Raw genomic sequence first — 23,700 nt, forward strand, 5'->3', positions numbered from 1 at the left:
GTAAGGTATTGGGAGCTTTATGCTTAATACATTTGATTGATATTGTATTTGTATAATGTGTTTGAAATCTATTGTTTAAACAGAATTTTAAAAATTCAACCTGCCCTCTTTGTTTTGTTAAACTTCCTTTTAAGATGATTTAGTAGCAGATTCCAGGACTTCAATCCACAACCTAGAAAAGGATTTTTTTGAAGATCAAGTCCCTAAATCGAGAAGAAAACCCCGCTCATCCGGTATCAGACTTAGTTGATGTGCGGGAGCTAAAGACTATTAAACTTTATTTTCATCCGCACTAGCAAGTAAATGTAGCAGTACAAAAGGTTCAAGGAACATCCCTTGATTAGCCTTAATGCGGAACACTTGTGTCAATCAGTTGAACTTGTGCGGCTAAGCATCAAGGTAATTGTAGTCCTATGTATGATGGACTATGAGTTAAAGACAAATCAAGACTCAAATTAAACTTTAGTTAGAGAATACGCTCAGAAATTAAGTGTTCTAGTACATTTAAGCAACAACAAACTAGAACAAATGTGATTGTAAAACATTAGACAGATGCTCTGTGTCATGGACAATCATGTAACTGCAACTAAAACACAGTCAATAATTTCAATACACCTAATCAACCAAATCTTGTCTGTGAAAAGTGGTTGTGCTTTTATGTTATGAATCAGCTAATATATTATTACCTTTCTCACAGGGGACCAATAAAAAGCCAATTTAAGATTCATAATATGTGAGGGCCAGTTGAGAGCCAAAGTGGTTATAAAACGCAGCATGGTAATGATCTGTAGGAAAATAATAGTCACGACTGTGGTCGGCAATACAGGGAGTCATAATGGATAGTGATAGGAAGTATAGGCTGTAATTTTGGGAATGACTCAGACTGCAGTTGTCATAAGTTGTGATTGATGGTCTGCATTGAAAGCACTGAATGCTTCAAAACAGGTTCACAAACAACATTGTTTATCTTAAAAGGGCTGCTGCTTTCAATTTAAATATCAAGGCAAACAAAAGCAGGTGAGCCATTAAGCCTCATTAATGCAACAGCATAGCTGGTTCACTGGCAGCATGTTCCACAAATGGCTCAGCGCTCTGCAGACAAAAGGCTTAAGCACCACACTCATTTAAACACTAATGAATTGACCTGTCCCAACCTGGTAAAAACAACAGACTAAAATTAGAGGCAAAATAAATAAATCAGGGATAAGAGGCAGCGGTAACTCCACAGCTTTGAGTAGGCGAAGGGAGAACTAGAGGATTAGGGTATCCAAGAGCAGAAGGGATAAAAACTGACAGAATTATAAAAGGCAAAAGGGAAACATTCAGACGTTTTCCATGTAAGGTTTCCATGCTGCGTGGAGGGACACTGGGCTGTCGTTCAAAGGGAAATGTATTAATTCTAATTACAGAAACTTCAAGACTTAGTTCGACTAATTCTCAAAGTTACTTATCTGTTTAAATGTAACCATACAGTTTAAGGTCACGTAAAGATGAAACGTGACACCTGATGACACATGGTGGTTATGTAAAGCAATACAGTTTAATAACCCTGCGATGCATACAACATTTGAGACTGTTAATATGTTAATTTGGTTGATGGGAATCTGGTAGAGATGTGTTGATTGTAGTTATGTTTAAACTTCTATCTTAATATTTGGTAACTCCTTGACTTGAGAGGCAAAGACTGAGGGGAGACAAAAGATTAGCTGTATAAAGCAGTCCAATAGCACAAGAAAAACAAACTACTAAGCTTCAAAGAGATTTTATGTATTGCAGAGGTATTGTACTCGATTGTAGTTCACTGCACAGGTGTTGCTTTTATTGCGTCCATCCCAATGTAAAAACCAGAAAGCCCCTATCCTCCTATTTCAGCTTCCATCTTTTCCCCATACCCTATGCATCTATGATTGTGTGAATACTCCAAAATACTTCAACCATTTAAATGTAAATTGTGCCCAGCTCTACTGTTGCTGGTGCACTGCATGATAAATTGCGCTGAGGCCTGGGAAACATTAACAGCCACTGAAAAGTGGGCCCTCTGTTTCACAATGCCAATTTTGTAAAGCTGGTACTGTACCGAGCTGCACGGTGCATCATGGGAATGTTATTATCAGCTCAGGTAGCCCACTCCTTGATTTTGCACAGAGGCATAAGAATGCAGATAGAACCGTATATAGCCAGAAAAATACTGGGACACACAAACCAGGAGACACTAGCAGGCACACGCACGTTGTGTCGTCTAAAGGATGCACAGTGCCACCAAGTGGACGGAGCACGCCACTGCAGCAGATCAAACTAAACCTGCTCGGAGCTGAATATCTAATTCCTTCTCTCACACCAACAAGAAACAAACACAGAGAGGGTTTTGCTTACACACATGCTATGAACAGCAGTTCCAATCCTTCTTAACAGGGTTTATTGTTTTTTGCTTAGCGACATGATTGCATGCCTTGCCTTTTTCAAGATTCAATTTGGGCCTAATTACCCTGCGTTTCTTTTTCTGCAACATCTAATTCAGAGCGGGAGTAGCTTTCCTGGCAAACTACAGACATTTGGTTAAATTTCTACACACAAAAAACACTTTGATACATTGTCTGATGTCTCAACTTTGCCATTACAGACCACATAGATAACGCTGGATAAATCCGAAAGAATTACAAATCATTTTGGACACAGACACTGCTTTTTGAAATGATTATATTCATGTTCTTCTTTTGCTCATTACAAGGAAATATTAAGTCAGTGAACAAGGGAAAATGAGTAAGAGTGAGACACACAAACAGATGAGAGAAAACAGGAGAAAAAGGGGTGGGGTAGAGAGAGCTTAGTGCATCCAATTACAGTAAGTGGGCTCATTTCCTCTAATCAAATGCCTCAGTTAAATATAGCAAAGGCCCACTCCCTATGGAGCTGATCTTCACACATCAGCAATCAGAAAAAGAGTAGAACCTAATTTGAAAAGAGTAGAACCTAAAAGAGAAAGGGAGAGCCCTTTCCCTTTTAGGTTCTACTCTTTTCCTTTTTACTCTCTTTTTCCTCTTTAGCTCCCACTCACTCAACAGACACCATCAGACATTTCCCTCTCTTACAGCAAGGACTAATACTATCCCCTTCTGTCACTGACATACAACACGCTGCATATGTCCAGTAGAGCTATACTGAGATATAGCTTTGGTAGCATTGAACATAAGATAAAGGTAATAAAGGTAGAAAGGTTTCAGACAAGCCGCAAACTTGAAGTCCTTTATTTCTCCACAGGTTTGTTGGATGTCGTTGCATTGGCCTCGGGCAGGAATGATGGCGGCTACTGAAGCAATAACAGTCTCCAGTTACACTCACAGGAGACACACATCCTCTGGTCAAACACAAACTAGTAGCCCGGTGGCTGTTTCATTCTGGTATACTAGAAAACATTAGATTTTGGCTTTACGTCTCTCCAAGTACCAGCTTTTTGGGCAATTATTTCAATTACAAAATTACATTATTATTATTGTTTACATTAATAACAGCCTAATCTAGCGTTGACCTACAGTCAAGTCATGTTAATATGATCTTGTACTTATTAACTGATTGTGGCAAAATCAGTAGAAGATGCTTCTTTTGAGACTGATTCAAATGATCTAATCCGTATTTGATTATTCTCAAATTATGTAGTTCTGCAAAGATTTAAGGAGTGTTATCTAGAATATTGTGTCCATTTACAGTTAAGTATGAAGATATAGGTTGACCACTTGATGGTGAAATAGACAAGCAATGGTCTGAGCTATTGTCTCCATTCTGCTATAATGGAATGTCTTTTACACTTTGCCTTTTCAAAACATCAAACAAATCTACTCCATGATGACAGTTCAACTAATCTGCTACACAACACTCACAAACGCACACACAAACACACAAATACACACACACACACACACACACACACACACACACACACACACACACACACACACACACACACACACACACACACACACAAGGCTCTCTCCTCCTTTCCATATTGCTTTTGTAGTTGCTAGAGAATCCATTATTGTGAGATATTCATGTTACATTTTGAGTGACTCAAAGCTTTAGTCAACATCACATGGTAAAAGTAGTAAACACATTAAGCTTATTATATCATTTCTAATCCAGCTCATTTTAAGCTCTTTTACACATTCCTGAGATCAGGTGCCGTGGTACAGGAATACAGAGAACCAAAGGGAAGGCCAGCGTTGCTATTAACCAGCAGTTTGGGGGCCAGCTCAGCGTTCCTCTCGGGGAGAGAGAGGCCTTGGCATGAAACCGGCAGTGAGAGTCGACAGAAACCAGTCGACAGTTTTGCTTTCCTTTTCAGTCTTTGTTCTGCCCGTTTAATCCCTAATTACAGATGGAAGGAGGAACTATTTAAAAAGTTGAACTCTTCTAAACACAGACCAAATAGAAGGATGTAACGATTGCATAATACTGCATATTTATTCTTTCCAGATAAAAATATCTTAAATTCATATGTAATAAGATAATATTGAAACAACAGGGCATGCTAACATAAGATTTATCACATCAATGGAATTCATTTTGTGTAATATACTGTATATTAAGTCAGTATGTAGTGCGATTGAGGGTAATCTAGGTTTGGCTCCTGAAACTAACAATAAGTACATTATGTCTTTTGAAATGAATATTATAGGCCAACATTTTTAGTCTTTTGAGCTTATCTTTTGATGCTTGAACTCTTGTATGCAGTGCCCATGTTAATAATAATAATAATAACTATATTTATACAGCTATATATATATAAAAAAACAAACTTACAAAAGCTACAAGGCCATGTAACAACATAAAGCCAAACAACAAGGCCAAACAAGAGCAAGAGAACACTAAAGTAAAAGATAAATCACTACAGTAGATAAAAACAATAAAAAAAACACAATAAAATAGATTAAAATGAAGAGGAAAGCAAAGAAAAGCAATAAAAGACAATAAACAGACGATACGAAGACATCACAAAAAGTAAGTCTTTAAAAATGTGTTTTAAGTGATTTAAAAGAGATTACTGATTCTGCAAGTCTTATCTCCCCAGGCAGGTCGTTCCAAAGCAAATGGACCCTGATGGGAAATGCACGGTCACCTTTAGTTTTAAGCCTCAACTTTGGAACAGAAGGCCTCACCTGAGGAACTAAACTGGATCATATACGGGTCAACATTTCTGCTATGTGGCTAAGGGGCCAGACCCAGACGTGCTTTAAAAGTGATCAGTAATATCTTAACATCAATCCTAAAAAGAACAGGATAACAATGGAGAGAAACCAGCATCAGGGTGATGTGAAGTCAGTGAAAAGCCTATTTGCTGCATTCTACACACGTTGGGAGGCGAGAGAGTGATTTTTAGTTGATGCCAGAAAGGAGGGAGATAAAGTTTTTCCAGAATAGGGGCTTTATAATATGTATCAGACCAGTCAGTGTCAGACCCTTTACATTTCTTAAACTCTCTCAGTCATACAAGCATAGTCTTTGCCAACTAGCAATCACTTTCTGAAGTTGTTAGCCTTTGTAACCTAATCATCGCTGAAGGGTTTTGGCTGCTCTCCATCCCTCCATGGTAAAATATGCTACAGAGCAATCTCTACCAGTTGGCATTAAGCAAGGAATGCGGAGCATTGGGAGCTTGTTGGCAGGCGTTACAACGAGAGTGCTTACTTTTCTTATCAGTTTAATATTAGCGATTGCAATATTATACTTCAAAACATATAAGAGCTTAAACTCATTGTTGATTTAAACGCCTCACAACACTTAGTCAAGGCAGTGGCAGGAAATTGAGCCAGTGCCGAAATAGTTTTGAGAATATTAGGACTGACAAATTACCAAAGGTTATGCTTTTTTTTTTTTGGTTGGATTGTACAAATTCATGTCACAATTCAATAAAAGTTGGAATCTAGGACTCACCATGCTGTTGAGCTCTGAATCATCATAGTTGTCACATGGATGTATCCCAGGACCCCCAATGGGCTCAAGACCATCCTCATCCCACATGTAGGTTCCGCCAGAGCTGTTGGAGGGGGACAGCTCCACAGACGAAGCCTGAAGGACATCGCTCTGCTCTGAGGACAACACCAGTGGTCCCTGGGAGTCCTGCATAGGGCTTTCTTCTTTAGGCCCTGCAGAAGATATATAAATACTGTGCTGAACAACTGACACAAATCTAACACAAATTTGTATTCGAATTTCATATTTATTTTTTTTACCTGCCAGATCCATAGAGTCCCAGTCAAGGGTCTCAATGAGAAAGCTTTGTAAGCGGGTTTGAGTTGTGCTGCCAATTTTCCTGTTGTCAGGCAGGTCCCCATCACTGAACACATCTCCCACACAGTCAAAGTCGTCTAGAAAGTCTTCACTGGTGTCTCCTCTGTCTAGAGACGAGGCAGAAGATAAGGACATGTCCTCCAGAGTCTCGCCTGCTGTCTGGCCAGAGCTCTTCCTAAGCCCACCACTTCCTCCTCCTTTTCCTGCTGCAGAGCTTCCATCACTGTCACTCTGTGAGTCTGCTTTGTCAGCCTCACCGGTCCGTTCAATGTCTATTGCTATCCCTAATAGCCCTGCATTTTCACGGGCAGCCAAAGGTCTGATATCCCCCGTGACCCTTCCTGGAAAAAGATTGTTCTGCTGCTTGGCCCGCCCAGATCGAGCCAGCCTGAAGCCCAAAGCCCCCCCACTACCGCCCAGTGATTTGGTCAGGACACAACTGGGGAGCAGTGGCTTCCTCAAAGCGGTGGGAGTGTTGGGTGCTGGAGGGATTGAGAGGGTGGGCAGAGAGGAGGTAGCTGAAGGAGGTCTACTGTACTGAAGTCCTCCAAGTCCTCCACCAAGACTTCCTGAACCTCCAAGGCTGCCATTCAGGCCTCCGAGCCCTAAACTCACTCTACCGTTGCTCAGTTGAGGGGGTTTAAGGTAACTACTCCTTGGAGGCCGGAGCTGAGTGTTTGCCAGAGGCTTGGCTAGCTCCACAGCCCGGTTAAAGGAGAAGGACCGTGTCATGGGCTGGCTGGTGGGCGAGGGAATCTGCTTGAAGTGAGTGAAGCTGTTCGACCGCACCATGTTGTCCTGCGCCAAGGTCTTCAGGTTGTCACTGGACTGGGACAGGCTGTCTTGAGAGCTACTTCTGGGAGAGCTGGAGTCCAACCTTGGCCGCACTAGGCGGGACTCTGACCCTGCTCGAGCAGGAATGCAGGAGCCATTATGGCCCATTTTAGGACCTCCGTTCAGTGGGCTCTGGCCTGGCTTGGTCCCTACTTTGGGACTCATCATTAAGGATTGCTTGGGGATGGCTTTGGGACTGGAAACGGCCACCATCAAAGCACCTGACCTCCGCATCTTGGGTGTCGCTGGAGAGCTAGTCTTTACCTCCTTTGCCAATGAGGGAAGCTGTGTCTGAGCCTCTCCGGGGCCGGCTGGGGTGGTGGTGGGGCTCGATGGGGTCGTCCCCTCATCTCTCTTCCATTTCAGGGAAAAAGAAGAAGCACGGATTACACCATTTGGGCGTGTTCCTGGGGGAGTGGTCTTACAATCGTGGGTAGGGGTGGCGGGCTGGGTTGAACCATTGGACAAAGGGGTAGCACCACTAGTTGAGGAGCGTCCACCGAACTTAGGCAGTCTAGATACCATGGCAGACTTGGTGGGTGCTTTTTCTTCCATTAGATGCCAACAAAGGCATGGAGGAACATGAAATCACAGTCAGCTGTGGAAAGAAAACAAAAAAAAGACAAAAAGAAAAGGAGATGATTAGATTTAAGTGTCCATGATTTGACTTTGACTCACAATCAGCTATATATCTCACTTTAAGTGGTTTACAGCAAGTATTTTCCTGTTGATGACAAAAAAACACCACTATGAAAAGTTCCATTACAGGTTGAGTAATGAAGAAATTTAAATGTAGTTGAAAACACACATTAGATAACACAGTATGACACACAAGCACACACATTTGTGAAGCTATGCCCTTATCTGTAATGGTTTTATAAATATCTGTCATGTTAAGCATTAATAATACTAAGGCTTGTCCTGCCAACCTCCTGCTGTGGTTGCATGTCTCTGTCCTTTCAAAGATTGCTGACAGTGAGGAGCATTAGGGATTAATCTGGCAAGCTTACAGGGTGACTTGAGACTTTTAGTCACGGAAAGTCAGGCATGATGCTTTTACATGGGGATGTGAAGGACATAATGGCCCACTCAATCTCTGTCTTGATGCAACAGGTGCATGGCCACACATTTGAATCACACACACACACACACATGATGTCTCTTCCTTAAAAAAAATTCTTACTTAAAAGTACTTGACTCTTTTCAAAGTAGACAGGAAAACTCTATGAAACTAAATTCAGTGCAGGAAACTGAAAAGTATGCTTGTTGTGATTTGATGGAAATAATTTAATTGTTACATCAAATCTACTAAAACTTAAGGGTAATTAAAAAATGAACTGTTTCACACATGACATGGCCTGTAGCTGGAACTGGTTTTGGAGGAAATGGCGCCATCACCCCTGGCCAACAAAAGCATGGGCAAACAGACAAGGCCCGGGGGACAATGAGAACCCGGCGCTGGAAGGAGGCCAGCACACTGAATAGTGAATGGAGGAAGTACAGCATGTAAATCCAGTGGAGTGAGAACACAGGGCGGTTTCCCTGCTACTCATTGTTAAATGCATTCAATTCCAATCAGCCATGTGACAAGTGTACATGTGTTGGCGGTGCACCTGCGTGTTACATCCATCTGGCTAGTGCTGGAAGATTATGAATAGGAAAGTTACTGAGATCCAGATGGCTGGTGCGGTTAGCAGAAAGTGATCCATCTGCATGACGGAGCAAAGCAGTTACTAAAAAGTGTCTGTAGACTTTTTCCCTCTGGTAGGAATAAATTATTGTTGTACCAAATAATAATTAACTTTTAAGAAGTCCTGCTGTGTTGTTCACCCACAGTAGATAAAGCAGTGTCTGGCATGTGAGTGAGTCATTTGACAAACTGGCACAAAGACACAAAGGCAGACACTGGAGCATAAATCCACTCGATTTTGGAAGGGGTGGGGGAGGGGAGTTGTGTTTCAATGTGGGTCTCCTAATCTGGAAAAAAAAAACTCCACGCTGCCCCACATTCCCATGCACAGACACACGTGTCTACAATCAAACAGACACACTCGCCACTACCATAGAAGCCTGGCTATGCCACCACCCTAATCCGTTTCATAAACACGCATGGGCACAAACACTAAAAACACACAGTTACACACAAAATCAGGTCAGCATGTGCAGGCAGGGTCACCAAAGCCTCTTTGCCCCCGGGGGGGTGGGTTGATTGTGAGTGTCTGTGTGTTTAATGGGTAGCAATTCGATTAGGTTTTGCTACTATGAATGGCCGCGGAACCTCTCAAGTTTCATTCACATCCAGCGTGGCAGATCCACACACTGCTGTGGCAAACGTTAATTCATGTGGGTCATCTCACTCATCACACAGCCACTGCAAGACGTCCGTCTGCGGTCGCTGGTGTGCTCTTCGCTGTTTTTTTTTACCCTAAGTCACCATAAAGAAATCCACAGCTTCAATTCTTGTCATATAAAAGAGTTGTTGTTGTTATTGGGCTGCTGCATATTTAGAGGTGCAATTAATGAAAATTAAAAGTAAAAATTGCCACATACATTTATCAGTGCAAGACATTTTAAGAAATTATTATTTTAAATTTAAAAAGGATCTGACAAAATATCAGGAAATGACTGTTTCTATTACTCAGTGCTAGAGACACAATGCGGTTAATACCCCGCCAGCCCTATTCCCTTATATTTGTACAAAGACAGAGGTCAGCTCAAGAGGACCACAAATTAATAACAACATTCTAACTGACTTGACACACATTCAGAGGTAGGACAGTAAAGCGTGCAGGCCATCTGTCAAACGCTCATATCTGAAGGCCAGCCCCTCCCCCCAGAGTATAGTAGTGTAAATACATATCCCAGAGCTTCACTACCATCTAGTAAATGGCTTAAACTAAACCCATATCAAACAAGGAAAACATGTGCCTTTTGTGCCTCTGCATTGTATATGAAACAAAACATGACGTCTTTACAGTGTAAAGGGGTAAATAATGTAAAGAAAACAGTCCAGAAAGAAACATTCCAACTGATGTCAGGGTTATAATCATACCTCTACATCGTGAAAACATAATGTAACAGTAAAAGCAATGTATGTACACAGCAATGAGACAAGCCTAAGTGCTGTTGAGTTTGTGCTGTTGATTCATTTTAACTCAATTTGACGTTAAGATCTACAGAGATAGTGTAAATAATTGATAATTTTATCTTTGTTTTCTTGTCTGTATTCCTCATTGCACTGAAAAGGAAAACATTGTTGTATCTCGATTTCCCAAAACCTCAATGTTTTATAGATTGCGTCTGTTTTATATAACAGATAAGGGGCCAAGATTAACATCCATTATCACCCGGTGCTTGTATGGTTTTGCCACGGTTTCATTCCCCATCAAGGGAGACTAAGAATACACACAATAAAGGGAAGACAGCAGAGGGAGTGAAATGGTTACAAAGAGAAGAGGGATGTATAAAGATGCAGATAAGATACTTTTAAATAGAGTAAGAAATAAAAACTGTGAGACAAGACCTCTGCAGGCAGACTTCTCCCACAGAGAGATCTCCAGATAGACCTGCAGATTATCTTCTCAGCAGTGATCCCTGTGTGTGAGATGAGCAGGGAGGTGAGACGTCATCTTTTCCTACTCTCTGTCAAACAGGGAATGGGAGCTTTCTGTCTGTCTGCCAGTGAGGCTATTTGGCCCTACTTCATTTCCGGCTCAGAGGACAACCAGACTGAATGTACCTGGCAGAGATGCAGGAAGGTTCTAAAAAAAAAAATCTGATCTGCAAGAAAAAGGATGTTTACACTCCTCTGGCAAAGCTTTGACTTTTGGACTGCACACACACTGCAAAGATGCATTCTTCAAGAGTAACAGGATGGATGCAGATAGGACGCGACGGGCCGAGGGCTATGATCTATTGGGTCATTGGGGCTTCGCATGAATGGATCTGCTCTACTACACACAGTAAATCCCCTGTTCTGCTGTGTGTCCCCCACAGCCGGTCTGACCCCGTCTCCAAACGCTCATAGTCCTCTATCATTACAAAGTCTCAGCACCATCTCTCAATAGCAGCTACATCCATCTTTTCTCTCTTAACTCTCCTTCATTCAATTTTTAAAGATTTAGTAGGGGAGAATTTTATTAGACTTTATTCAGACTGTGGAAACCCCAGAGGAGGATCCAGAGTAAGGGATGCCTTATACAAAGAGTAATCCCCTTTTCTAATGAATTTTAGAAAGAAAGAGTAAACAATATTAGAAACTGAAATCAAAACTTCCTTTACTTGTAGTAGTGAATATTAACTGTTGATGACGAGTATACTGTATGTAAACATGAGTATGAAGCGATCATGAAGTGATTTTTATTATCTTTGCCTTTATTTGTCCAGTTTTGTCTTCCTTGTTTCTAGCTGTTATTCTATTTCCTTGTATGTGCACTCATAAATGGTGACTCTGATTTTGTTAAAATGACTTTTTTTTTTTTGCTGGCTTTGCTGGTGCTACGATTTCCTGTGTAGAGTGGTCAATTATAGTTATATGTTCAGAATAGCTTCCTAAATACAACAGCAGTGTTTGAAACTTCAGATTCTGAAAATATACTAACAAAAACAAACTTCAGCAAGAATTAACAAGAAGAATGCTTTCTCATTTGAAAAAAAACAAAAAACCATATCTGAGCAATTCAAGCCCTCATGGACTGTGGTTAACCTACATAATGAAGACAACTGCAGAAAGGGAGATACAGAAGGGAAAACGTGGAGTGAAAGACAGGAAGGATGCCTGGAGTGAGCCAGAAAAGATGAAGACTCTCTTCTGGCACTGTTTCATAAATAGCATGATGTTGAAGGCAGCTGCAACTTGCAACACCTCCCTACCTCCATCTTCTCTCTATATATCTTTCCGTCCATCTTGGTAAATCTGTCTTTCATAGCGCCAAACCAATCAATTATATGGATCAATAGTTGTATAACCCCTGTCTGAAGTTTGTCATCCAGCTGGCTCCACACTCATACAATATATTCTTTCAAAGAACCACCCAGACACACACATAACTACTATCTCAGAGCCATCTCCTTCATGTCTGTGAAGACTCCCAACAAATCCAAGGGCTTGTTCTACCAACAACAGTACAGATCCATTGTTTTAAAGAACATATGTAGGCCTGATGATATCTAATTCAAAGTCTGCGATCTGAGAATGAATGAAGGCTTTATAATTATAACCTGACAATCAAATGTAGCCCAAATTACTTTCTCACTTCCTACTGAATATAACCCAAAGTGCAGCTTCATTTCCATTTATTGACGGAGTCCAGTGTCCCAGTGGAGTAATAACCAGGCCCGTCATTTGGACAGAGCAGTAGTGAGCCATAGCTCTGTCCCTGAAGAGATTAACAGAGTGCCATTAGAGCAGGCTAATAGAATGAGACAGGGATGAAAGCAACACTGACGCTAGGCTAATGTGTATTGAGTGAAAGCAATACTGGGCTGGGGCTGCACTGATGCTACGTGATGCTAATCCAATGAGACAGCATAGAGGGTTGGGTAATGCTGTATACTAACTGTGGTAGATCGAATGGCAGAGACCAACAGAGTGTTGTTGAGAGAGTAGAGAAAAGTCCAGAAAGAGAGTTAAGGTGTGGCAACATGCTACATTAAGAACTGCAGTATCAACACGTCGCATGTTGTAGTATGTTGGACCAGAACAGACACACAGACATGACGTTGCATCACTTTGTTTGCTCATAATGCACCAGAGAAAAGTAGATTAGAAAGCATTACCTTAACCCAGTGAACTTGTGTTGACTAGTCCAATCATCTTCATCCCACAGTCATAGCTACACCCTGCCTTGTCATTCTGTTTCCTCCACCATCTAAACTGAAAGTAAGGTAGGGCTCAAAAAAGAAAAGAGCACAGGAACAGGAAGACACTCTTCAGAGGTCGATCTGTCTGCTGCTCTCCTTGCATGTGTGCCTGTGAGTGTTTGTGTGTGTGTGTGTGTGTGTGTGAGAGAGAGAGAGAGAGAGAGAGAGAGAGAGAGAGTGTGTGTGTGTGTGTGTGTGTGTGTGTGTGTGTGTGTAATGTGACGTGTTTGGTGTGTGGTGATGGGTGTGTGGGTGGAGAGAATAGAGCCTTTATGGGTGCGTTTAATATTTGATAGGGCATCTTTTAGGAGCCCCACCCAGTGTGCTGCAAGTGGGAGAGGAGAGGTGAGGAGAAATTAGGTTTTCGGGAAAATACACGAAAAGAAGAAAAGAAACATAGTTCATATACTAATTTCCAATACAAAAGAGATCTGTAGCTGGAAGAAAAATCTGATCAATTATCCACAATATGGTACAAAGTCTAAAGACTTAAGCCACTTAATCCTCACAGCTCAAGAAATGTTACCAACAAGCTAAAGTAGGAATTTTCAGTATGCATGCTGCAGCCTTATAATGCCATGAGGATCACTAGAAGGGATAATATAGGGAAACAGATCCTGTCTGGCACTCAGCTGCACATGAAAAGTCACTCTAGGAAAGAGGAATATGTTGAGGTTCTCATAAAGATTCATTGTGGGTTCAATTTCCCCAAACTCATTTCACGGTTGACAGCGTACTGGTTCCACTCAGTCAACCGTTTTCAGCTGAGTGCCAGCAGTAAAACAATACGAGCTTTGCCAGTTCCTCAATATCTTCTGTTTGTCAGCGTAGTATGCCAGGATAAATCACAGCAGGGAGTGTGATCTCACCCACATCAGCAAAAATAAAGTCAAATGCTTCAACACAGGGTTTCTAAGATAGACTTCAGCTCTTAAATTGCTTCATGTTAGGCTTCTATTAACAAGCCTCAATAAAAGTCAGCTGTTAAATATAATTTTATTGGTGTTTGTCGAAATCGACGATTTTGAGAGCTAATTCTAGCCTGAAAACATTCTCTACCAAAATGACTCTGAAATGTGGAGAGAAATATTTTTCGTGGTCCTGCATTAATATAGGATATATGCACAGAACCAAGAATGTGACAAAGAAAGTCTGAACCAAAATGAGTCATACCACTGACTAGTCACGATACAGAAACAGTCCTCGACACCCACCCTGACACAAGAAAAACGCTACTTCTGCCTTCTTTCTGAGGTGTGATGCTGAGCAGTAGAAGTCATGGCAGGACTTGGCAGGATCTAATTATCTTCCCTGTTTGAGCAGCCCAGATGTCCACACACACATCACCGTATTCACATTTTCCTAACACCACTGCTCTCACTGCTTCATCACTCAGTTTAAAATCTATGTGTACGGCATGAATAGACAGAGATGTGAGAATCTGTTCTCTCTTCCATATGAACTTCACTTGAACCTCACTTCGAGAGGACTGCGGGGCATTTGACAGCTCCATTTAATTCTCACCTTCTGATTGGCCACGAGGGCGACAGTGCAAGTGTCAATCACCGTCAGCGAGTTCATTACGGTTGTTTATGTAGATGGTAGCCGAAGGCAGGGCGGCCAGCAGCCCAAGGCTAACTTTTCTTTTTGAAGCATAATCAAACTTCAGTGAGACTAAAGGACATCACATTATTGATTGATCACATAAGTGAGACATCACACGACTGCTGCCAACAATGTTCGAAATAAGTTAAGTGATAAAAACTCTCTCACATGAACTGACTCTATGGTGCAATGGGTGAGAAACATTGATGGCATTAACTGTTATCTTTTTGCAATAAAAAGACATTATATGTGTTTTAATCATTTTTTTGTAGCCATTGCCTCGCAATAGTTTAGAGTTTGGAGCTAAGTTTGGTGAGCAGAGAAGTAGCATTTCACTTTATATACAAGCAAACAACCCAATCATGTCCAGCTGTTTCAAGCTGTTTCAAGCTGTTTCAAGCTGTTTCAAGCTATTTCAAGATTTTTGTTGAGCTCCTGTGCAGAATTCATAGCAAATCATCTGATAATTGTTCCTTGAAAAGCTGAAATCATCTATGAAAAACATCTATTGAAATGTGTATTGGCAGCAAACAAATAGTAATTTAAGCTGTTGTGAAAGCATATTCTATGATCTGTTATTAAGATATACACCTAATTTCTCTATATGATGTCAGACATGATATAAAATAGTCTGCCTTAAAGCTATGGTGAGAACGTGACCACTAAATGAACCCTAAAAGTAACATTTATATAAAGCCTTATATCATGTTATACTGAAGTTTCATGCTTTTAGGTCATAAAAAGTACAGGCACATGCTTAGGATTATGCACCGCTACCAGAGCCCCTTCAGTGAAAGATAAATCCTTTTTGAGCATGTTTTCTCACATGGTTCATGAACAGAACCAACGACCACACACACATACACACCGAGACACACACACACATTTATATAGCAAATAGGACTCGGGATCACTTGTAGAGTTATGGCCAGTTCAGCAACCGCCTGCCTTCCCACAAAGTTTTCTTTCATACCAGAACAATGACATCAACTCTTCTGCTGAAATGCCTTTTTCTTCACACTGACATGTGAGTTCAATTGAAACATCTCCAGCTTATATATCTGCTGTTACACTGCAAAACACAGGCCTGTCATGAGAGGTCATAGACAAGGCTTTCAAAAAGAACCTTATTATAAGGCCCTGAATATGAAACATAGCCAAAATTATAAGCTTTTAATAGATCATGTTCTTTGTGGATTTGTCCTCTGTGAATGGACAATACACTGCTATTTCCTCTCTGCCCAACTTTTCCTGTGCCTCCTTCCTTTCCACTCAGCCTATCAGGTTGGTTCTTTTAAAAAACGCTTCCCCCTTGATCTCTATTATTTTCTTAGGCAGCACATGCCTTTGCAGTAACTAGCAAACAGTCTCACATGAGGCCAGGGAGAACAAGGCCTCCTCATACACAATGAGGCCACAGTTATCCATCAACTGCCATACCCTTGTGACCCATTTTTCAAAGGGATTAGAGGTATTAAGTCAACTGATGAAACTAGAGGGGATCTTATCCAAAAAGAGTGTCTGATGATACAATAGAGTAACCTTTCTATTCACCTCAGGAGCCGTCTGGGTTTCACTGGCCGCATACTCATTGGTGGTTGTGTAAATTGCTCTGAGCACAGACAGGCACAATAGCACAGTGAAGTCCATTATATGGTGACGGTTGAGCCTCCCATGCAAACACAGTATTTGAATATAAACTGCAGGTCAGTGCAAGTAACCCCATAGACATTTGGGACAGCCTTTTTTTTTTTTTCTTTGAACAGGACACGTTGAACGAGTAATGACGGTGACAAATACAACTGTGAGTAACCGAGAACAAATACACCCTTTTATTAGCTGGGCAGTGCTCTGAACACAAAACATCATGTCTGAGAAAAACATCTATTTTGAACAGATGTGGGCCGATTGCAGCAGGAGGAGTGTGATTGACAGTGACTCAGCAGTGTTTGTGCTGAAAGCATAAAACAGCTACCCTAAACACTAAACATTTACCCTCAATACGAGGCTCACAGTCTCCAGCACATTATTTGTCCAATGCCTGATCCCAAGGACTTAAAGACTCTATATAATTTCACATGACTCAAAGCCTTAAAGGATTATTGAATGAGATGTAAAGGTTTTAAGGGAGAGCACCCCTCCCGTTCAGTACAGAACATGACTTGAAGCTTATGAGACACAGAGGAACTGATTGAAGCAGGGACAAATATGCATTTTATCTGTCACGTGCAAACTCCTGGTGAGATACATACTGAACATACCATGCTTATGAATCTGCACTCAGTATAGGTTCAAACATAATTTGAAAATATAAAATATAATTGTATCTCATTCATTTCTACTTGAAGGCAATGCAAACTCACTTAAAGCTATTTAGAATTCTGCTCAGGTAGATATAAGGCGAATACGGAAGTTGGACAATGTTTGTGTACATTCCCACACATTTCCTCACCTAAGGTCTAATCAGGCCAAGTAAATACACCTGTGCCAGTGTACCATGGGTAAAGAAGCTTATAAATATGCACATTATTATTGAGCTCCAACAAAGATAGTACTAGTAACAAGTGCTTTCCCTATTTTGACAAGTACAAATGTCTGCTGTGAAACAGGCCTATTCCATCCACTTCAAATTGAACATAAAAGTCACACAAAAAGGTACACCTAAAAATAAAAGGCCACACTTTGAATATAATAGAATTAATGCAAGTTGTGCTGGCGTACATCTTGACACATGTAATAATAACTAACCGGCTTAAAAGTCTGAAATGAAAATAGAAAATAACAGTATTTCACTTTCACAGGATTTAGAAAAACCTTTACTATAGACTGCTCATTGTGTCTTGACAATACATGTTGTCATCGAGCCAATAAAGACACACATCTGCTGCTACCATCATGCATTGTGTTCACAGCGACGCCTGTGTAAACACACTATTTAAAGCAGAAGAACTGAGGGACTCATACACAGTGAAAAAAAATACTCCATATACTGTCATAGTTCAGCTTTCTGTAGAGAAGTTGTATGCATCCTACAAACTGATATGATAGAGCTTAAACACAATGCCATTATAACAATGCAAATAAGGAGATTATAAATGTAATTCTCTCGATAAAATGTTTTAACAAAAAGTTTAATATTTAATGTCAGCGCACGCAAACTCTTAGTCTTCCACATCAGGGCAGGGCAAGAGGAATTTTCTTTTTTTCCTCAACCATGCCATCTTCCACTACCTTTTCCCTTTTGACCTATTTACACTACAGTTTAAATCAGCATTTTTGTTCGCTGCCTTTAACATTTCTAGTACTAGCAACATCAATCACCTAGTCTCCCACAGACACATGAACATCGATCGTAAAGTAAAATTAATGAATGAGATAACATTCAAAGAGTACTCCTTTAGTGAATACATATATATACGCACACATATTATATGGAACATTTTTTTTTCAAAAGGCATTTCTTGATCTTTGAAGGACTTTCCTGCCCCAAGCTCCTGTCGATTATTTCTGACCCTGTCAGTGCATCCGAGATCCAATGTCTACACTCTGCTACACGTTGAGCTATTCGAAGCCGCTAAACATCTGTGGTCTTACCGAGGCAACTGATAAGCGTGGCTAAGTATAGCTCTAATGATAGGCCGCATACAGAGAGACAGAGTAGAGGGCAAGGAGGATCAGAGAAAAGTCAAAGTCAAATCAAGTACAGCACAAACACCACAACACACACATGAAAACATGCACAATGCATTAACTTGAGTGGCCCAGTCTCAGAGCTTTGTAAGTACTCGGCTAGATCCCTCATTGATTTCAAACTACGGGCATGTGCCAGCAAAAACGTTGTACTGTTACAATAAAAGAGATAAGAAAGAAACCATAATAAACAGTAAATACAACACCTACAATCTTAAAGATGCAGACAGCTCATGACTAACAGTTTGAAAGGCTGTTTAACACTCACCTTGATCTACATAGACTCCCTCAGTCTTTAATTACTTACATTGCCAGACAAATACTCATCACTTTTCTGTGTTATAAGCAGCCAATTTTAGCATCACGCAAGCACACTACGTCATCTTATCTGTTGGCCTCGAGGTCACATTACAGTGTCTTGGAATGACTACTATGCACAGGGTAATGGGTTTAATGTGTGTCTTCACACTGGAGACTCAGGGTTAGGGCACAGACGAAGACAACAGGCCGACAACAGACACACACTCTGGGAAAACCCTCACATATTGAACTGCAATATGGGGGGTCTTTAGCAGACAGGCACATATTGGAGACATTCAGCTGTTGTTGGGGGGAAATCAGATTGTAAACACACCCTCAGCCAAGGTGGCGCTACAGGAACTACATGCCAACAGGTGCCTGAGGAACACACACATGGATTTGCAAGTGTGTGTGCATGTGTGTGTGTGTGTGTGTGTGTTTGAACGAAAACCCCACCCAAAACACAAGTCTCTATCTCACTTACACTAAGGTCATGCCTTATCCCAATTTGTGCCGGCATGTTGATGCCATGGCGCTTTGCACTGTCTGGGCTGTAATAGATCACAACCTAAAATGGTTCACACACACACACACACACACACACACACACACACACACACACACACACACACACACACACACACAGTTAAGAGACTTGACTGACAGTAACTTCAGTTGTGGTATAAAAATATGAATATGTGGGGCTCCACCGCATGGTATAAAAACCCTGGTTAAATTTGAACTCCTGTGTGAGTGGAGCATGCAAGCTTGTGAGTCATCTTAAGTTACCCTTTAATCCTGACATGTGCATGTGGAGCATACGTCTCAACGCTGCAGCTCCACCAAGATAGAGTTCCCCTCAAGTATTAACCATAGAGCCGTACAGAGAAAGTGTCTTGACACGGTGGAGACACTGCAGAAATGCTCCAATATGCTTTACCAATGGATCTACATTATGGTCTCAGTGTGCACAATTGCTGTTGTGTTTTGTTATATAATATGGATCTTTGAATATGCTCGTTACATAAAGGCCCGGGTAATTCTCACTCATGGTACAGTAACTCTTTATAGGGCATGTTATGACTGATGGGGGGGGGGGGATTGATGCTGTGACGTCAGAAAACATGGCCTCTTCTGCTCCACTGGGCATCACATAGAAATACTACCTTATCAGAAGCTCTTTTGGGTTGTTTATGATCAGTATAATAAAAAACAAATACTGACATTATATAACAATACTGACTACACATCATAGAAATGAGAGTTTTGTTACTTCAATATATACAAAAGGCAGTAAATATTGCCAACACAGTAAGTTGAATTGTTTCCCCATAATGACACACTCATAACAGGGCATATGTGACCTGATCCATGGTGCACTTACCTGTATTAATGCATGTTTACAGCCTCAACGACGGGGTCAGCAAACTGTCCACTTGCTCGCTCTCTTGCGGATAACATTGTTGGAAAAAAAAAAAAGTGAGCAACCAAGTCGAGGAAGTTAGTCGTCCACTTTGAATTTTATGGTTTATTAATGAAGTAATAGTTAGTCCAGAGCTGTCATTGCAAAAGTTCAATGAAAAGCTTTAACCGTGGGCTTGATGTCTGTTCTGTACTATGTTGAAATGTTATATATATATTTATTTATATATATATATATAAATAAACACACAACATGTTCCATAAAGTACTTCCACTTTAAGGTAAAAATAGTCCGAAGCTACAGAATCACTGAGCCACGATGTCAACAACGATCAGCTGATGATACCGAGATCCAAAGAGGGGAAAAAACACACACTGTCAATAAAGCGACGGCGGAGGAGTAAACACACAAATGCGGTGAAATCCTGACATGAAACAGTTCCTGGTGTTGCATGAATTAAATAACCATAGCCCGCAGCAGACGACACCTCTCTGTGTGGACTGACTTCCCAGAGTGTGTGCAGCGTCCTGGCGCTCCCAGCTGGGCGGAGCGTTCATGGATGTCACCTGGGTCTCAAAGGGTGACATTGACTGGTAGTCTCAGAACACTCTGTTACAAGTACAAGTAGTATCCTGCATTCAAATGTTAAGTATTAGCAGTAGATATACTACTACTTACACGTTTAAGTATATCATTTGATTATGATTAATGATTATGGATGCATTCTTTGGTATAATACTCAGCAGCTGGTAAATGTGTAGCTCATTTTCATTTATAAATTCATTTATTATACAGTACCAGTCAAAAGTTTGGACACACACCTTCTCATTCAATGGTTTTTCTTTGTTTTTAATTTTTTTCTACATTGTAGATTAATATTGAAGACATCCAAACTATGAAGGAACACATATGGAATTATGTGGTAAACAAACAAATGCTCAACAAACCAGAATATGTTTTATATTTTAGATTCTTCAAAGTAGTTGAATGAGAAGGTGTGTCCAAACGTTTGACTGGTACTGTATATATATATATCAGAATGTATTTGTTGATTATAATTTGTATATATATCAGAATGTATTTGTTGATTATAATTTGTATTATAAATCTGAATTCTGATTAAAACGCTTCCCAGCAGAAACTAAAGTAAGTCAAATCAACCCCTCTTTTACCAAAAAATACGCATTAATGCATAATCATCATATCATTATTTAATATTGTTCTGAAATCCCCCATACTGCATGATGAGTATTTTTAATGTTGGTACTTTAAGTAAAGGTTGATTGTACTTTTACTTGGCATGCACTATGCAGTGTAGAAATACTGTCTTTCTACATCGTGGTATTGCTACTCTTACTTAAATAAATTATTTGAGTACTTCTTTCACCTCCAGTTGTAGCAGCAATAGTGGTTGTGAAACGTATTATTCTTAGTATCATTTTGTGAGGAGTGTGTGTTCATATTTTCTGATAAGAATTTGATCACCCAATAGCAGATGTTGCCACACAGAGTTTTTTCAAGGATAGCCTGAATTAATTGTATAACCTTTTTATGTTTTACTAATTAATGTTATTTATCTCATGTTTTCTCCTCAATTTAATATTTAATGATACTTCTGTACTATGAGAGGAGCTTACTCAGGGAAAATGTCTAAGGCATGGTTTCATTTAATATTTTAAGAGACAAAAGAACAACTTTAAGTTCTGGCTTTCCTTCAAGGAGAGAAACAACAACAGACTGAAAGATGACTTGTGTTTTTACCTGTAGGCTAGCAGAATTTGGGCCAGTCATGCAGTGAAAATGTTGTGGATCAACACAGCCACTAGAGGGCAGCCTTTTCCCAATTATTGCCTTTGAAAGTTCATATTTTCAGAGGTGTCCTTCCTCATTTCCTTTTCCTTTTGTTTGTGATTGCATGTTTTTGGAATATGAAAGTGGTTTGAATGTGCGAAAGACATAGTGTGTGACCATATGTTCTCTCTGGCATGTACATCTTTTGGTAGACAAGAGCCAACTTGAATTAAAAACCACCCCGGCTTTCCAAAAAACTCACCCCTTTCTCTGTAAGCACAGCTCTATGTATTTTCCCCCATATATCAATAACTCTTAACTGCACAATATCATCAAATAGCACTGAGTTCAGATACCTGTGCACTCATTGACCTGCAATCAACCAGGAGCCAATGTGAAGAGAGGAAAGTCAGACAGATGGGGAAAAGCAGAGAGGAGGGGTTATATATTGCAAGAATGTCAAAATAGATGGATCAAATGAAGAGAAAAAAGTATAGACTGCTGAAGAGGGCTGTACAAAAAGAATACACCCACGCAGGAGCCGGTGAGACGAGACAAAGATATCTGGCAACAAGGAGAAGAAGGAGAAAACTAACAAGGGAATAACAAGAGGAGAAAAGGAGAGACAGAGGCCCTGGTAAGATGTTTTCTTTTTCTTTTTCAAGCAGCCAGGGGGATAGAGAACGACTTGTTAGACTATAATAACTTCCTCAACTGAATGTCCTCTCAGTGTAATTCTACCCTCGGTTTCCTCTGTGATGGAAAATTATTGTTTGCTTGAGACTCAATGAGCCTCATTGTTTCCCAGCTACATTATCTGAATGACTGGAAATGGAGTAATAGTCTGTAAATGACACCACAAAAGAAAGACGGGGGAAAAAAATGCATCTATTAATGGAGCATTATGGAGCATTATTAACTGAAATGTAATTGATATCATGAAATGTAAAGGTAGAGGTGGAATGCTGCTGGAAATAGATACCATTATGTATAATATTTATTTTTCAGTCTTGTATGTGTTCTACAGAGATAGCAACCACAGCTATGTCTGCGTGATCAGTGTGAATTAAGCCAATGTGTTCCTCCTGCAGGAAAATTTGTCATTTTCCTTTTGTAGCTCACTGGATGTTTCAGCCATGAACCTGAGTTTGACCTTTGCCTTGTTTCTTCTCCTGAGTCTTCAGTCTCGCACAACCATGGTGAGTCTGTCTGTGGATTCTGAGTAAATTTGCTCAAATTTGCAGAATATGCATTCAAAACTTCAAACTTGATGAGCACACAGCTTAATAAAAAGAATGATTTTAGGATAGTTTTATAAGCAGATCAAATTGATTTTTTGTAATGTATGGTCTTCCCTCACCTGTTTGTTCTTCCAGTCAATAGGTATGTTTAGTTAAAGGTGTTTAAATAGAATCTCATGATCTATTGAAGTGTGGCTCCAGTATTTTTGGTAAGAATTGCACCTGTTTCCCATCTCATCTGGGAGGACTTTGGGGGCAGATGTGGACCTGGCACCAACTACAAAGTTTCTGGAGATATTACAAGGATTTTTCGAGTATGAAGGAAAATGGATGTGATATAGAATGCATACCATTTTTATTGGGGTTTCATTTAATGTTTTTTATCACTTACAGTACACTGACTGAAAGAAGTTGATGTTTTTTGATATCTTAGATTAGATGATAAGCATCTTCACCTGTAATGCATCCCACTGATGAAAACAGCAATTATTATCATGTGGGGACACATCAGTTTGGCTTATGATCCAAACCTTATGATAAGACACATTTTAATTGTGTGTGACATGTTTATACTTGAGTTTTAGTGCATACCTGTGGAATGACATGAAAAGAAAACCTTTCGGCTCTGCCAAGACCCTGATCGGAAACCTGTGTCCATGTGTGTGTGTGTCC

General features: G+C 40.3%; 1 protein-coding gene across 1 annotated transcript in view; it reads right to left on the minus strand.

The window, feature by feature from the left end:
* ccser2a (coiled-coil serine-rich protein 2a) overlaps positions 1-20,007 on the minus strand; it is a 47,405-nt gene extending 27,398 nt beyond the window's left edge. Inside the window, exons 1-3 of the mRNA XM_054599766.1 lie at positions 19,958-20,007; positions 6,225-7,714; positions 5,926-6,137 (exon numbers count right to left, since the gene is read on the minus strand). Of these exons, the coding sequence (XP_054455741.1) occupies positions 5,926-6,137; positions 6,225-7,671 (1,659 nt within the window). The 5' untranslated portion in view covers positions 7,672-7,714; positions 19,958-20,007. The remainder of the gene's footprint in view (positions 1-5,925; positions 6,138-6,224; positions 7,715-19,957) is intronic.
* Between the last annotated feature and the right edge of the window lie 3,693 nt (positions 20,008-23,700).

The sequence above is a fragment of the Anoplopoma fimbria genome, chromosome 6, assembly GCF_027596085.1.
Source record: "Anoplopoma fimbria isolate UVic2021 breed Golden Eagle Sablefish chromosome 6, Afim_UVic_2022, whole genome shotgun sequence".
In the NCBI taxonomy this organism is placed as follows: Eukaryota; Metazoa; Chordata; class Actinopteri; order Perciformes; family Anoplopomatidae; genus Anoplopoma; species Anoplopoma fimbria.